This window comes from Ochotona princeps, chromosome 26 (genome assembly GCF_030435755.1).
Source record: "Ochotona princeps isolate mOchPri1 chromosome 26, mOchPri1.hap1, whole genome shotgun sequence".
In the NCBI taxonomy this organism is placed as follows: domain Eukaryota; kingdom Metazoa; phylum Chordata; class Mammalia; order Lagomorpha; family Ochotonidae; genus Ochotona; species Ochotona princeps.
In genome coordinates this window covers 24,107,766-24,123,623 of record NC_080857.1, presented here as the reverse complement: position 1 = coordinate 24,123,623, position 15,858 = coordinate 24,107,766, and the positions used below count along the sequence as shown (strand labels likewise).

At 39.1% G+C, this 15,858-nt stretch overlaps 1 protein-coding gene across 2 annotated transcripts in view; it reads left to right on the top strand.

Annotated features, from left to right (window-relative positions):
- PALS1 (protein associated with LIN7 1, MAGUK p55 family member) overlaps positions 1 to 15,858 on the top strand; it is a 66,027-nt gene that overhangs the window by 20,537 nt on the left and 29,632 nt on the right. Inside the window, exons 1-2 of one of the 2 annotated variants that reach the window (XM_058655414.1) lie at positions 3,299 to 3,382; positions 7,144 to 7,664. In XM_058655414.1, coding sequence (XP_058511397.1) covers positions 7,298 to 7,664 — 367 coding nt within the window. In that variant the 5' untranslated portion in view covers positions 3,299 to 3,382; positions 7,144 to 7,297. Of the gene's footprint in view, positions 1 to 3,298; positions 3,383 to 7,143; positions 7,665 to 15,858 lie in introns of those variants that run through there. The other variant, XM_058655415.1, reaches the window with a different exon arrangement.

Here is a 15,858-nt window from a genome sequence, read left to right as displayed (position 1 = left end):
CTAAAAGTTAAGCATGACTTGCTTTGAGAGTATTCAGAAGTCTTTCTTAAATACAATTCCTAGGGCACGGCGTGATAGTGTAGCATCTGAAGTCCTCACCTTGAACGCACCAGGATCTCGTGGGTGCCAGTTCTAATCCCGGCAGCTCCACTTCCCATCCAGCTCCCTGCTTGTGGCCTGGGAAAGCAGCAGAAGACGGGCCAAATCTTTGGGACCCTGCACCCGCGTCGGAGACCTGGAGGAAATTCCTGGCTCCTGGCTTTGGACTGGTGCAGCACCGGCCGTTGTGGTCACTTGGGGAGTGAATCATTGGACAGAAGATCTTCCTCTCTGTCTTTCCTCCTCTCTGTATATCTGACTTTGCAATAAAAAAAAAATGAAATGAATCTGAATAAATAAATAAATACAATTCCTAAAGGGGAAATGAAAAACAGAAGAGAGATCGTATTTTGCCCCTGCTAGTTCACTGCACAGATGGTTGCATGGGATGCGAGGTGAACCCTGGAGCCTGCAGCTGGCCGGCAGTGCTCTAAGGACTTGGCACCATCTTCTTCTGCGAAGGCTCGGAGGTGGGGAGCTGGATGTGGCCCCTGTCTTTTAATTGCTTCCTTTTGAGGTATAATTTGCATGTGACAAGATGCCATCTTAACTGTATAATTTGAGGTTTTCTTTTAAAATAACTAAATAAACATAACACATTACAGTTCACTAATTCTAAATGTTTTATTTAATGAAGTTTTGAAAAGCTTCATTGAAATATAATTATATTCCATTAAATGACATATTTGTATGGATTCAGTGTGCATTTTAGTAAATTTATATAATCAGTCACATGTTGCAGTCCAGTATTTTGAAGATTGTTGCACATGAAAAAATTTCTCATGCCCTTTTTTTTTTCTTTAAGATTTATTTTATTTTCATTACAAAGTCAGATATACTGAGAGGAGGAGAGATAGAGAGGAAGTGGAGCTGCCGGGATTAGAACCAGCGGCCACATGGGATCAAGGCGAGGACCTTAGCCACTAGGCCACGCCGCCAAGCCCTCTCATGCCCTTTTGAAGTCTCTACTCACTCCCTTCTAAACAATGTATTAGCATTTATTTGAAAAAGTTGCAGAGCTAAAGATCTTTCATCTGCTGTTACACTCCCCAAATGGCACAAATGTCTGGGGCTGGTCCAGGCCACATCCAGTATTCTGAAGCTTTATCTGGGTCTCCTATGTAGATGCAGGGGCCGCCATCTGCTGCTGTCCGGGCAGATTAGCAGGGAACCGGAACAGAAGTAGAACAGCTGGGATTCAAACTGGTGCCCATATAGGATGCTCGTGCATAATGCTAGCGGCTTTATGCACTATGTTATACCACCACAATGCCAAACCATTAATTTCCACCTTCAACCCCTGAAAACCATAAGACTGCTTTCCATTAATCTTCATTTTGCCTTTTCTAGATATTTCATATAAATGTAATATGTGTTGCTATGGATTTTTAAAAAAGATTTATTTATTTTATTGGAAAGTTATATATATATGTATTTTTGAAGATTTATTTATTTTATTATAAAGTCAGATATACAGAGAGGAGGAGAGACAGAGAGGAAGATCTTCCGTCCGATGATTCACTCCCCAAGTGAGCCGCAATGGCCGGTGCTGTGCCGATCTGAAGCCGGGAACCTGGAACCTCCTCCAGGTCTCCCACGCGGGTGCAGTGTCCCAATGCATTGGGCCGTCCTTGACTCCCCTCCCAGGCCACAAGCGTGGTGGTGCTGCCGGGATTAGAACCGGTGCCCATATGGGATCCCGGGCGTTCAAGGCGAGAACTTTAGCTGCTAGGCCACTGCGCTGGGCCCTGGAAAGTTATATTTACAGAGAGGAGAGAGAGAGGAAGATCCTCATCCACTGGTTCACTCCTTAAGTGGCTGCAATGGCTGGAACTGAGCCAATCCAAAGCCAGGAGCCAGAAGCTTTGTCTGGGTCTCCCATGCAGATTCAGGGTCCCAAAGCCTTAGGCCATCCTCAGCTGCTTTCCCAGGCCACAAGTAGGGAATTGGAAAGGAAGTGGAACAGCCAGGTTATGAACAGGTGCTTATATGGAATCCTGCTGCTTGCAAGGCAAGGACCCTAGCTGGGTCCTGGAGTTTTGTTTTTGAAGTCATCTATATTGTATATATCATTAGTACATCTTTTTTCATTGCTAAATAATATTCCATTTTAAAAAGGATTTTTTTTTTAATTGCAAAGTCAGATATACAGAGAGGAGGAAAGACAGAGAGGAAGATCTTCTGTCCAATGATTCACTCCCCAAGTGACCACAACGGCCGGTGCTGCACCAGTCCAAAGCCAGGAGCCAGGAATTTCCTCCAGGTCTCCGACGCGGGTGCAGGGTCCCAAAGATTTGGCCCGTCTTCTGCTGCTTTCCCAGGCCACAAGCAGGGAGCTGGATGGGAAGTGGAGCTGCCGGGATTAGAACTGGCGCCCACATGGGATCCCAGCATGTCAAGAAGAAGACTTTAGATTATTTGAAAAAATAATTATTTATTTTGAGATATAGATACATAAAGAGAGGAGCCATCTGCTTGCTTACTTTGTGAATACTGTGAGTAAAAAACTGAGTTGGTTAGGGTCAGAGGTGAAAGCTGGAGATACAAGTGTTTCACAGTGCTTAAATCATCACTGCTTCCTCCCAGGTCCTGCTTTAGCAGGAAGCTGGAGTCAGGAGCCAGACCTCCACATCAAGCTGATTCCGTGCTTAGGCATCCCGTTCCTAAAGTCTCAGCTGCAGACCAATGGCCCACCCTGTGACCGGCTGCTTTAACTTTGTTTCCCATGCTCAACTATATTGTAAGATGTTTCTACATTTCACTTCTTTCTATTACACAGTACCGTTTCTTATAGAAAAGAACTGTTTTATCAGTTTCAGTTTTTTTCTTTTTGGCTAGCGCTGTTGTATTTTTGCATATGGTTTTTATGTGTAAGTGTGCTTTCCTTTCTCTTGTTAATATTCTTACGAGTAGAATTGCTAGGATATAGGGTAATTGTTTAGCATTTTGAGGAACTTCCAGACTTTCCAGTGTGGCTGCATACTTAAACATTTCCAACAGCACTGATATATAACATTGGTTGGAATTTGTGTTCTTTGGAAAATAGGGTGGTGGTGGCGCATTTTTATTACTTCATGCAAAGAAATCCTATCTACTGTAAACATGCTTGTGTACTATATTGAATTAAGCTTTCTTTCTCCTCTCAGAAACACTCTAGACTTTTTCACTTGAGTAATAGTTTCATTTTTCTATTTTACAGATTAAGAAAGTTAGCCTGAGTTTTGTGAAGAACCAGAGAAGAGAAACTAAGGACAGTAGACAAAGTTTTTCCAGTTTGCACAATGTAAGTTCTTTTCACTATTCTTGGCCTGAGTCCTGTGCGAGCTGACAAAGCTGTTGCTATAGAAACAACTAGTCTGGCCTCTTAGAATGTCAGAGGAATGCTGATTGCTTAAAATGAGACATCCCAGCTGCTGGTTAAAGGACAGTACTTGGAGAATGAAAGAAGGTGAATTGAAAAATATCCTAAAGTTGTGGGTGCTAGTGTAGACTGAACATGGTTAATACATATCCATTTCCCTCTGCCTGCAAATTAAGATACTAATTGTATACACAGTTGTCTTCCTACAAACTTCTCATGCTTCTCATCTCTGACTTAAAATGGTACTGTTTCTTGTTACTGAGTTTTCTGTGTGCCTGTACTTCTTCAGTTATTTCGGTTCCCTTAATCATAATCATTTGTTCTTGTTGAGGCTTGTTTAGCTTCAACGCAGAATCTTGTTTCCCATAGCCAACAATGCCTTTCTCCCTCTGTTTGCCCTGCTACACAGACACTAAATTATGCTAGTTCTGTAGCTTAAGTGATTCTTCAGTGTAGCTTTTCTTCATTCTCACTGTCTCAGGATGCAGGACTCATTTCTTATAGATGCTTTCAGACTGACTGCTCCACCCTACAGTTAGCTCACTATGCTTCAACACTTCAGAATGATATTTTCTAGGAGAGTGCCTATTAGGGCCTGTGAGTGTCATGGCAGGTTAAGCTGCCTTCTACAAATCTGGCCTCTTATACAGGCACTGGTTTGAGACCTGGCTGCTCCACTTCCAAGCCAGCTCCCTGCTGGTATGCCTGAGAAAGCAACAAAAGATGGCTCAGGTCCTTGGGCCTTTGCACCCATGTTGGGAGACCAGAGTTACTTCCATTTGAGAAATGAGCTGGGAAATTGAAAATCTCTCTGTCTCCTTCCTCCCTGTCTTCTCTCTATCTCTTGTTTTTTCCTCCCTCCCTCCTTCTCTTTCTCTCACACACAGTCCTTCTTTATATAACTTTCAAGTAAGTAAATCTTTAAAAAAAAAAAAAAGCATTTTGATCTCGCCCTTCCCTGTTAAAAGTTCTGTAATGATTGTTACTCCTTTCAGGGTAGCGATCTGTGGCTCAAAGCTCTACCCGGTCTGGCCTCCTGCTTCATTTCAGCTTTATTTTTCATATGCAACCTGCTCCCACTTGTCCTTTCCAGCTTGATTGAATTGATTGCATTCTAGTCTGTTTTATACCTTTTCCATTCTCTTTTTTTTCTTAAAGATTTATTTATTTTTACTGGAAAGGCAGATGTACAGACAGAAGCAGAGACAGAGGAAGTTCCTCCATCCAGTGCTTCAATCTCCATGCAGCCACAATGGCTGGAGCTGAGCCAATCCAAAGCCAGGAGCCAGGAGCTTCCTCCAGGTCTCCGACGCGGGTGCAGGGTCCCAAAGCTTTGGGCCATTCTTGACTGCATTCCAAGGTCACAATCAGGGAGCTGGATGGGAAGCAGGGCAGCCAGGATTAGAACCGGTGCCCATATGGGATCCTGTTGCGTTCAAGGCGAGAACTTTAGGTGCTATGCTGTCGCGCCAGGCCCCACCTTTTCCATTCTTATCCTTCCTGTTGATAACGTGAATTCATCTGCCTGTATCATATTCCTCTTTCTGACGGATTTTTAGTTGCCTGTTGAAATGTGGCCCAAATAAATATGTCCTTATGATCTGAGTGTTTTTCAAATATTCCTTACCATAGACTGCTTAGGGCCTATTGTCTGTGCCTTTATTTTCTGTGAATTTATGCCATTCTTAGTTGAATATTTATTAGCAATCTCTATATGTCATGTATTGTGCTAAGCACAGGGAGTTAAAAAATTAGGTAATGATTCTTAACAAATTCTTTGTTGTTTATCCTAGTAGAATTACACTCTGGGTGATTATCAGATTGCCTAAATTTTTCTGGAAGTTAAAACACTAGATCCAGATAGTCCGTCAGGGTGGCAGTTTGAGGCATGAAAATTCTGACCTAGTGACCTAGGTTCCCTGGTTCAGGCTCTCGTGCGTGATCTTTAGTTTTCCCTCATAGTTTACTGCAGTGAAAAACACTAAATAGCCTTAGATCATAAGTTTTGTAGACTAGCTTGTATTTTTTACTACTGTGGTTTTAAGAGGCATGGTGTATTATTAGCTTTTATTTTTAATATGCAATAGTTATTTTAAATTGAGAAAGCAGTTCTAAATTTTTGGAAATAGATGTTCCTGGATTATTTAAATTAAGCATAGGACCACAGTAATCTCTACAGAAGCTTTTGCTTATAATAAAAATTGTTTTTAAATAATGTGAATTCACATTTGTGTAATAATTAACATCAAAGTTAAGAACTGAGTAGCAAATCTAATAGATTTCATTTTAGTGCAAAAGAAGGTAATCTAATGGTAAATAGAACTTAGATATAGTTCAGTAAGGTAAACAGCTAAAATTTGGATGGAATACATAATAATCTCCCAAAACTCTTAGAAAACTGTGCTTTAAGGAGCTTACATCCATCCTCCTGATAGGTGGCCTGGTGGTGTTCCTCTCGGCCTGCAGGGAGTTCTCTTACGCAGTGTGCCTGTCCTTTTTCACTGTGACCTGAGAGGCTTGGTTGGCATTTGAAGTGTTGTCTGGAAAAACCCTGATTTTGCTGATTTGGCATTGTGCTCTAACCAGCCTGTTTATTGAAGTAGTGCTCAACTCAAGGAGGTACTAGCTTTATTACTGTAAATATTTTTAAAATCTTGAGCTGAAGAAGACTAATTAGATTTAATGTGTGGGTTTACATGCGTGTAAACAATCTGCCTATTTATGCCTGAGAAATATCTTGATGCCAGTGTAATCCAGCATAACATTTTTCATAAGATACGTTGAAGGGTTATTTAATAGGAGAATCAAATTAACACTAATAATGTATGCATGTGTTTTCATAATTTGCATGCCTTAACTCATTTAGAATTCAGAACAGTTCTACAAATAAATTTTTTAAGTAAATCTGAGTTCAGGACGAGAAACTGATCTTAAGTCAAAAAGCCAGAGGAGGTAGAGCTCCTTGCAGTATATCATTTTTGTTAAAATATGAATTCTAAGCTTTATACTGTAACACGTGACTACTGTTTTCTCTAAATAAATTGTCATAAACAAGTGCAATTCCTCCTTTGAATCTCACTGATTAGAAAGATGAACAAGTAGATCTTATCTCACTTACCATGTAGATGCCTTAATGGTAATTACCGTTCCTTGTTCTTTAGGTATCATCATGATCTCAAACTTCTTGAAACTGAATTATGTATTCCTTGAAATACTGCCTGTATTTCAGTTGTGCTCAACATGGCCTTGCTGTTTGCCAAACCAGTTGGTTCTATTTCTTTATGATAACTAGGAAGTTATTTCAATCCCCTGTATATTAATTATGCATAAAATACTGTATTGAAACTGTAAAAATGATTAGAACACCTTCTTGTGATCAACTTTCTGTGCCAAACTAGTTGCCAAAACTTTACTAGCTTTGCCAAATGTTCCAGTACATAATTTTTCTCAGCTGTAAAATTTAATAGTTTGCTTTAGATTCCTTGGGAGTAGAGTTTTTTGGCAGCACTTTGATTTCCAGAGCATTGTTTGTAAACTCAAAGATAGTTAATATACATAGAAATATAATGTTATGTACTTACTAATATTTACTATATTGTGTGGAGATTAGAATATTAGCTTTGTAAAAATTTGCTTTTATAATTCTTACACTTTCCTCCCTTCTCTTCCAGTTTTCCCCTTAGGTTTTCTTCATGGATACTTTCTTATAACATGTTTATGTGATGTGAGAATTTTTGTTTTTCGGAAGTAACATGGATTTTATACCACCGAATCAAGGAAATTGCCTTTATAGGAAAAATTGATTTATAGAAATTGGTGCAGGTTTGTAAGATAACCATGACAACATCCCATATGAATGGGCATGTCACGGAGGAATCAGACAGCGAAGTAAAAAATGTTGGTCTTGCATCACCAGAGGAACACCAGAAGCACCGAGAGATGGCTGTGGACTGCCCTGGGGATTTGGGCACCAGAATGATGCCGGTCCGGCGAAGTGCACAGCTGGAGCGTATTCGGCAGCAACAGGAAGACATGAGACGTAGGCGAGAGGAAGAAGGGAAAAAACAAGAACTTGACCTTAATTCTTCCATGAGACTTAAGAAACTAGCTCAGATTCCTCCAAAGACTGGAATAGATAACCCTATATTTGATACAGAGGAAGGAATTATCTTAGAAAGTCCTCATTATGCTGTGAAAATATTAGGTAAGTAAAAATAGAACCATGGAAAATGTTCTAATTTAGTTCATCTGTGCCTTAATATAAATAAATGTCTTTGGAAAGGAAGATGGGTTTAGCAGAATGTAAGTAATGGCGATTTAAATTCCAGTTAAAGATTGCTTGTTTTCTTGGAAAGGGCCTGTAATTGTAGCTGTTTACCATTAGCCACATAGAACTAACGCATGTGGCATAAATGTTTAGTCACTGCAACATAATTTTTAGATATAAAAAGATCTGCATGTGGCCTAACATTTCAAATCCTGGAATGTACCTTTTGTATCAAAACACTGGAAAGCAGTTTTCAGATTTTGAAATTCTGAACTGCGTTAGTTTAACATAAGTGTGATAAAATTACTAGCTGAATATCTATTTGATTTGCTTAATATTACCAGTAAGATTGACGGGTGCTATTCATGTGGCATCATAGAAAGTACAACTTGGAATACTCTGGGCTATTCCCAAATTGTCAGATGGGGGGAAAAAACTAGTCTTATAATATGTTAATAATTAAACAAAAAGGGCTATTTGACTTAATTTTGGGAACTCTGGGTTAAATGAATTAAACAGTTTCTTATTACAGCACTTTTTGGAGTGTTTAGAATGTTATTGGGCATAAATCTATAGGAGATATTGATACTGAATGCACATTCTTCTAAACCTAGAGTATTTTATCATTGAATTTACTGTCCATCTCTTCTGCACATGAGTGGTCTCTGATCTAATGTTAGGAGTTGATAATGTTCATTATGTGAAATGCTGCCTCATATGTTAATTTGTGTTCCCAGTCCAGCTCAAATGAGGTATTTTATTTCTTAGTGATATAATGGTTTTTGGATGTTTTAGCTGTTTCCCTTCTGTGGAAGGGAGGGAATTTTTGTTCTTACTGTCATCATTTTGTTGTTCAGTAAGCCCTAAGTGCTTTAACAAGCACCATTCTATATCAAACTTATTATGAACTTGTTCTTAGATTCTATAATCTTAATTGTGCTGATAAAGAAATGTCAGTTCAGTTAAACCACTTGCTTAAGATGGCAACCTAAGAAGTGGTAGTAGAACAGAGTTTGAATTTGGAGTTGCCATTGCCAGACAAAGGGGACAGGTTTGAGTCAAGGCTAAGACCCATGCTCACAAGGTTGGGTACTGTGGGTACCCAGTTTTTTTCTAATTTGTCCATAACTACTTAAGTCTTCTAAGTTGGAACAGTTTCTCTCTCTCTCTCTCTCTCTCTCTCTCTCTCTCTCTCTCTCTTGGTTGTTTCTTCCTTTATTTTTGACAATCTTTACATAGATGGTTAGGGCACAAGAGGTCAAGGTGGAACAGTTTCTACTACATCACATCATCTGTTTTTCTTTTGCCTGTGTCAGTAATTCCATTTTTTTGTAAAAATGTAAAATTTACGTATTTATTTGGGATTCACGTTTCAAATGTGCATGTTCCTCTCTTTTAAGAAATCGTGGGTGCCTCTTCCCCAACCCCGCCCACTTGCCAATCATCCCCAGGCATTCACCTGCAGGCACCAATCCCCTGGGGGCCTGCCCTCAATCCCTCCCCAATCCCCACCCACTATACCTGGCCGACAAAAGGCTCCCCCAGGTGCGGCTCTCTCTCTTTCCCGGCTCTTATCCCTCCCTCTCTTACCCCGCTCTTCTCTCTCTCTCTCTCCCCTTCCCTTTTTCTCCTCCGGACTTTCACCACCTCTACCCGTTCCTGCCCTGTTGGAATAAACCTCCTAAGATATATAAAAAAAAAAAAAAAGAAATCGTGGGTGCATATTCAGTGATTGTCTGCTAAATTTTCATTTTCTGCCACTAGTTTATTAAAACATTCTATAAACTTTGTTGCAAAAAGTTGATTATGATATATTCAACCCAGCCTGGGCTGAATTTTCTGCTTTTCTGGGTAAGTTCCTTTAAAACGAACATAACTGTTACAAGCTTTACAGATGTGGTTATCACATTAAATATGATACTACTACAAAAAATTTGGGAAAAGAGGAATTCAAAAAATAAATTTATTTGGGAGCAGAAAAATGTTTAAGATGTATGCAGCAGATCTTCCAGAAGTTCATGAAAATGCATATTATGAAAAAAATTATTCATGGATTTAAAAATTTGCATAAAAATACGTTTTTCCCCCTAAGTTGGTAAAAATAGTTCAAATTTTTAACTCCATTTTTTCCATGAGATTCTGTAGCATAAGCCAGATTCACTTAGGGGGAAAAAGTATGTTTTGTTTCTGCTTGAACACAAAAAGTAGAACCTGTTTGTTCCATTGCTGACTTTTAAACAAGTTTAAATTAAAGGTCAGCTATATTTATTTCCAGTTTGTGGCCCAGTATGATTTTCAAGAATACCTTCATATGATCCTTGTAACTTAAGACTGTTTTATATATTTTACTTTAGCATGATCTGTGATGTAGTGCCAGCTATTTATAATTCATTTCTTGGACAGGAGAAAATGTTGAAAAATGGTAAATTTAATGGGTAAGAGACTTAACACAAATGTCTACTCCAAGTTAACACGAAAAGCTAGTATAAGCTGTTTTCTGTCAGTCATAACCACAGTGTTTGGATATATTCAATCTGAAGTTTTCATTTAAAATAAAGTACAACAGCTTTAGACCAAACTTTTTTTTCATGTTCATAATGTGCTAACACATCAAACTGTAACAAAATACTCCCTTGAAATGGTGCGTGTCTCTTTGCCAGTTTTTGATTAGTGTGCACATAGGCAGCAACTCCTTGGCCTTTGTCATAGCCAGAAACAGCAGCCTTGTTTGAAAGGAGGGGAAGTGGGGCTGCTGATTGGAGAGGAAGCCTTCGGTTTTCAAGTGATGCATCATTTACCTGTGAGTAGACTAAGTACTCCTAAGAATTGAAACTGTAGTTTAGGTATTTTAATTTTCAGGGGTTTTCTGAAATGAAAATATTTGTGAATTTGGCAGTGTTTATTAATAAAAGTAGAAAAATAGAATTGTCGAATAGTGTTCAGGATATAAACAGTTTTCTTGTTTAAAAGCAGTTTGAATCGGATTGAAAGTTAGAAAATAGTGATGTAGAACTTAGTTTGAGCAACTAATATAAAATGTAAGAATTTTGATATGCTAGGGAGGCTTCTTTAAAATTAGTATTAGTTTTGAGAACTTACTTTCCTACAAATGAATTGCACTATCTTTGTTCTCTTTTATATTCAAAGCAAACTTACCTTGTGAAATACTGAGAGAGGAACAAAATGCAGGTTAGAGTGAGATGAGGTTTAGCGTAGGCTAGTTCCGATAGATATCACTGTTTTTGTGTTTGTAGACAAGTAATTTTGGGTCAGGGATATGGATAAGTAGATATACTAGAATGTTTAGAGAGGGTCAGCTAGGAAAAAAAGACGTTTATCTTTTTTAGCCGATAACAGGGAAATGGAACAAAAAGTATGAGCTTGTTTTGATGCAGATTTTTTTCATGACATGGAAGATGCCTATTTGAGAAAAAAAATCTATGCATGAACTTCTTTTTTTATACCAAAAAACTCATACTCTTAATTTTGTTTCTTAATATTGTGTGGGTTTTTTTTTAAATTCTTTTTTAAGATTTGTTTTTATTGGAAAGGCAGATTTGCAGAGAGAAGATACAGAAAGACCTCTCTGCTGGTTCACTCCCCAAGTGCTCCAAAGCCAGGAGCCAGAAGCCAGGATCTTCTTCTAGGTCTCCCATGAGAGTACAGTCCCAAGGCTTTGGGCCATCCTCTACTGCTTTCCCAGGCCACAAAGCAGGGAGCTGGATGGGAAATGAAGCATCCAGGACATAAACCAGTGCCCATATGGGATCCCAGCGCTTGTAAGGCAAGGGTTTTTCAGCCTCTGAGCCATTGCACTGGACCCTAATTTTGTTAATGAACTTTTTCAAGTGCCTTCACATGTGAAGGTATTTGGGGATGTTACAACCTTGATGAGACATCAGGAAAGCAAACACACTCACCCATGGTGACTTGTTTTGTGTTTAGTAAGTAGGCTTGTAACCTGTCATTAGGAGTTTTCCAATCTAAACCTGATTCTGTTAAAGAAAATAAAGACAGCTAGGAAGAATGAAATTAGGAAATGAAACGTTTCGTACTAATAACGATTGAGTTTTGATTAATATCTGTGTATTTGAAAGTAAAATGGCTTTTCCACAGTTCTATCAATAGCTGATTTGATTGACTATAGCATATACTGGAATTTTGTCTAATTGTTATAAACATTAAGATTGTCATTCAGGTAAAGGTACAGGGGCTGTGATGACGGTTTGGGCACCTGAATCCCCATAACTCCACTTCTTATTCCATCTTCCTATAATACATACCCTGCGGTACAGCAGCTCAAGTAGTTGGCTCCCTGCCACCCGTGTATGAGATGTGGATGGAGTTCGTGTTCCTGGCTCTGTACTAGTCCAGCCCTTGTTGTTTTGAGTCATGTGGGGGAATGAACTTGCAGGCAAAACATCTCTCTCTCTCTCCCTGGTTTTTAGATAAATGAAAATAAATAAATATATTTGCAAAGTCTGGATATAGCTTTTAAAATACTAGAAATAGAGCTCATTTAAAGTTAATAAACAAAATTCTGTGCCAGCAAATTTTGAATTTTAATTTATCCTAATTCTAGTATGTTAATTATTTTTGCTATCTATTTTTTGCTTAACTGCTGTAGATAGTTCCAAATAAACTTTATTGACCATTCTTTTGGAGATTTATTTTTTACTGAAGTTTATTCAACCTGTTAATACTAAGTTTTTTTTTCTTTTTGTATTTATTATTTTTAATTAATTAATTACATTGTATTATGTGACGCAGTTTCATAGGTAGTTGGATTCTCCCCACCCCTCCCCAATACTAAGTTTTAATGTTGAACGTGTAGAGACCATTGGAGAGTTTTCTTAGTCAAATTACTAAAATTAGTCCTAATCAAAAAGTAAAAATTTAAAAAATTCATTGTAAGGGTAGATGTCATGACATGTGGGGTAAGCTACTACCTATGATGCCAGCATGTCGTACAAGAGCTGGTTCAAGGCCTGCTGCTCCACTTGTAATCCAGTTCCCTGCTGACATGCCTGGGAAGGCTGCTGGAGATGGCCCAAGTTCTTGGTCCCATGTAGAAGATGCTAAAGGAGGTCTAGTCTCCCTGGCTTCACAGCCATTTGGGGAGTGAATCAGTAGAAGAAAGGTCTCTCTCTCTCTTTCCCTTGCTCTCTACCTTTCAATAAGTCTTTTAGAATATAGAAGATTCATTTTAGAATACCTCTTTGTGGGCCCGGCGGCATGGCCTAGCAGCTAAAGTCCTCGCCTTGAAAGCCCCGGGATCCCAAACGGGCGCCGGTTCTAATCCCGGCAGTTCCACTTCCCATCCAGCTCCCTGCTTGTGGCCTGGGAAAGCAGTCGAGGATGGCCCAAAGATTTGGGGCCCTGCACCTGCGTGGGAGACCTGGAAGAGGTTCCTGGTTCCCGGCATTGGATCGGCATAGCACTGGCCCATTGCGGCTCACTTGGGGAGTGAATCATCGGACGGAAGATTTTCCTCTCTGTCTCTCCTCCTCTCTGTATATCCGGCTTTCCAATAATAAATCTTAAAAAAAAAAAAAAAAGAATACCTTTTTGTGTAAATTTTGGTTAAGTTTTTCAGAAAATGCATCAAATTTTCTTCCTACTTATCAGTAGTAGATTTTAACTTCTTCCTTCTTGCAAAGAGTAACTTCATTATTTTATTGATAGCACATTCAGAAGTGCGTATCATAGTTGTATTGAAAGAGCAAGAACCCTTGGATCAGAACTAGTGCTTTTCTAAAAATATGTATTTGGAAGGTAGAGTGGCAGAGAGAGAAATGTGTTTTCTGCTAATTCACTTGCAAAATGTCTGCAATAGCCAAGCTTCTGGCCGGAGCTGGGAACTCCATCTGGGTCTTCCATATGGGTGTGCGTTAGAAAGAGGCTGGGTGGGAAATAGAAATGAGATTTGAACCAGGCACTCTGCTACTGGACACAGGCATCCGTAGTGGCATCTGAACTACTGTGTCCAGTGTTGGGCCTGTGCTTAAGTACTTTTTATTGTCACTTAATTCCTGCTGACTTGAGCAGCTCAGTTGTTCTGAGCCACAGTTTCCTTGAGGTCCAGATTGGTGGGGGGGTGATAATGTAAGTGAATAACACACTATAGACTTGAGTAAAATTTATTTTTTACAAGAACCAGAAACTACCAGGGAGATCACTCACCTACTTTTGAATACATAAAGTTAACTTTTAGATCTTAACCAGTAGTTTTTTAATTCTACTTTAAATGAATAGGTTTAAAGTGTACAGGTCATTCATTTTTTACACATTTACATAGTTGTGCAACCATTACCGCTATGTGATTATGAAGTATTGTCATCAGCCTGGCTGCTAACGATACCTGTTAGCAGGCACTGACTCCTGTTCTCAGTGCCTGAAAAACATCAATTTATACTTTCCTGTATTTTGGATTTGATTATTCTGGAATATGAATGGGATCATATAATAAATGCCCTTTTGTGATCTGCCTCTTTTCCGTCAGACTGTTTCTAAGCTTCATCCATGTTGCAGCATGAGTCAGCACCTTATGCTGTGTTTTATGACTGGATAATATTCCACGGTGTGGATCTAACACATTTTGTGCTATTTTGCTTATCCACTCATCTGTAGGTGAAGTATTTGGATTGTTAAGTTGTTTTAGCTATTGTGAGTAGTACTGTTAAAAAATTTATGTGCAAGTTTTTGTTTGAGCACCTGTTTTTCAATATTTTTTGGATGTGTGCTCAGTACAATTGCTGGATAGTCTGATAACTTTACACATAACTTATTGAAGAACTGTCATATTCTTTCCCACAATGATTATTTATGTCTTTTGACATTAACATCAATAATAGGTAAGAGTCCAAGTTTCTGGGTTTTTTTTATTATAAAGATTTATTTATTTTATTGAAAAGGCAGATGTACAGAGAGGAGGGCAGACAGAGAGGAAGATCTTCCATCCAATGATTCACTCCCCAAGTGACCACATAGGCCGGTGCTATGCCGATCCAGGGACAGGAGCCAGGAGCCAGGAACCTCTTCTGGGTCTCCCACATGGGTGCAGGGTCCCAATTCTCTGGGCTGTCCTCGACTGCTTTTCTAGGCCACAAGCAGGGAGCTGGATGGGAAGTGAAGCTGCCGGGATTAGAACCGGCGCCCGTTTGGGATCCCAGTGCGTCCAAGGTGAGGAGCTTAACTGCTACACTATCGTGCTGGGCCCAAGTCCCAGTTTCTGTACATACTTGACACCACTTGTTCTTTTCAATTATAGCCATCTGATCAACCGCTGATTTCTTAGAATCTAGAATAAAATAGAAAACATTAAAATGTACGTTATGAGTATACTATTTTATTTAGAATGTATTTTTTTAAGATTAGAAACTAAGTGTATGTTTAATGAATAGCTAACAAAAATTCAAGAAATACTATTCTAGTCAAACCCTTTGATTTTTCTAGAAAGGCTGAGACTTGAGATGGATTATCTAGTGGCATTAAAATACAACTAATAGGTGATCACACCATCATCACTAGGATCCAGGTATTCCGACTACAAATCTGGGACTCCTTCTGATTAAGTGCCTTTCGGTTTCATCTGGGGAAAAGTCATAACCATTGGTAGTTGATTTAAGGGTAGTCACCTTAAGGCAGTTTTCCACCATCTTGCCACTTTTAGGGATAAGAGTTTGGTCTGCTGTCTCTCAGCTTCTCTAGTTCTGTAGTATTTGTTTTTAATTGCTAACCCTTTTATCAGTGAATAATTCCTATTTAGAATCTTTTGTGAGTTTTTGCTTATTTTTAAATGAATTTATTTTAATACTGTCTACTGAAAAACCAGAGTTCAGTTATCTGAATATTATGGTCTTAAATTTAAAAAGAGGAGCTGCCTTTGTGGCATAGTGATTTAAGCTGCTGTGACACTAGGTGCAAGTTCAAGTCCCAGCTGCCGCAGTTCCCATCCAGCTCCCTGCTAATGGCTTGGTGAAAGTGGAAAAGGTGGTCCTAAGTCCTTGGGCTTCCGCCATCTTTGCGGTCGCAGCTTGGTCCAGCCAGACCATTGCAGCCATCTTGGGAGTGAGCCAATGGGTCGATTGCTCTTGTTCTCTGTAACTCTACCTTTCAAATAAATTTTTAA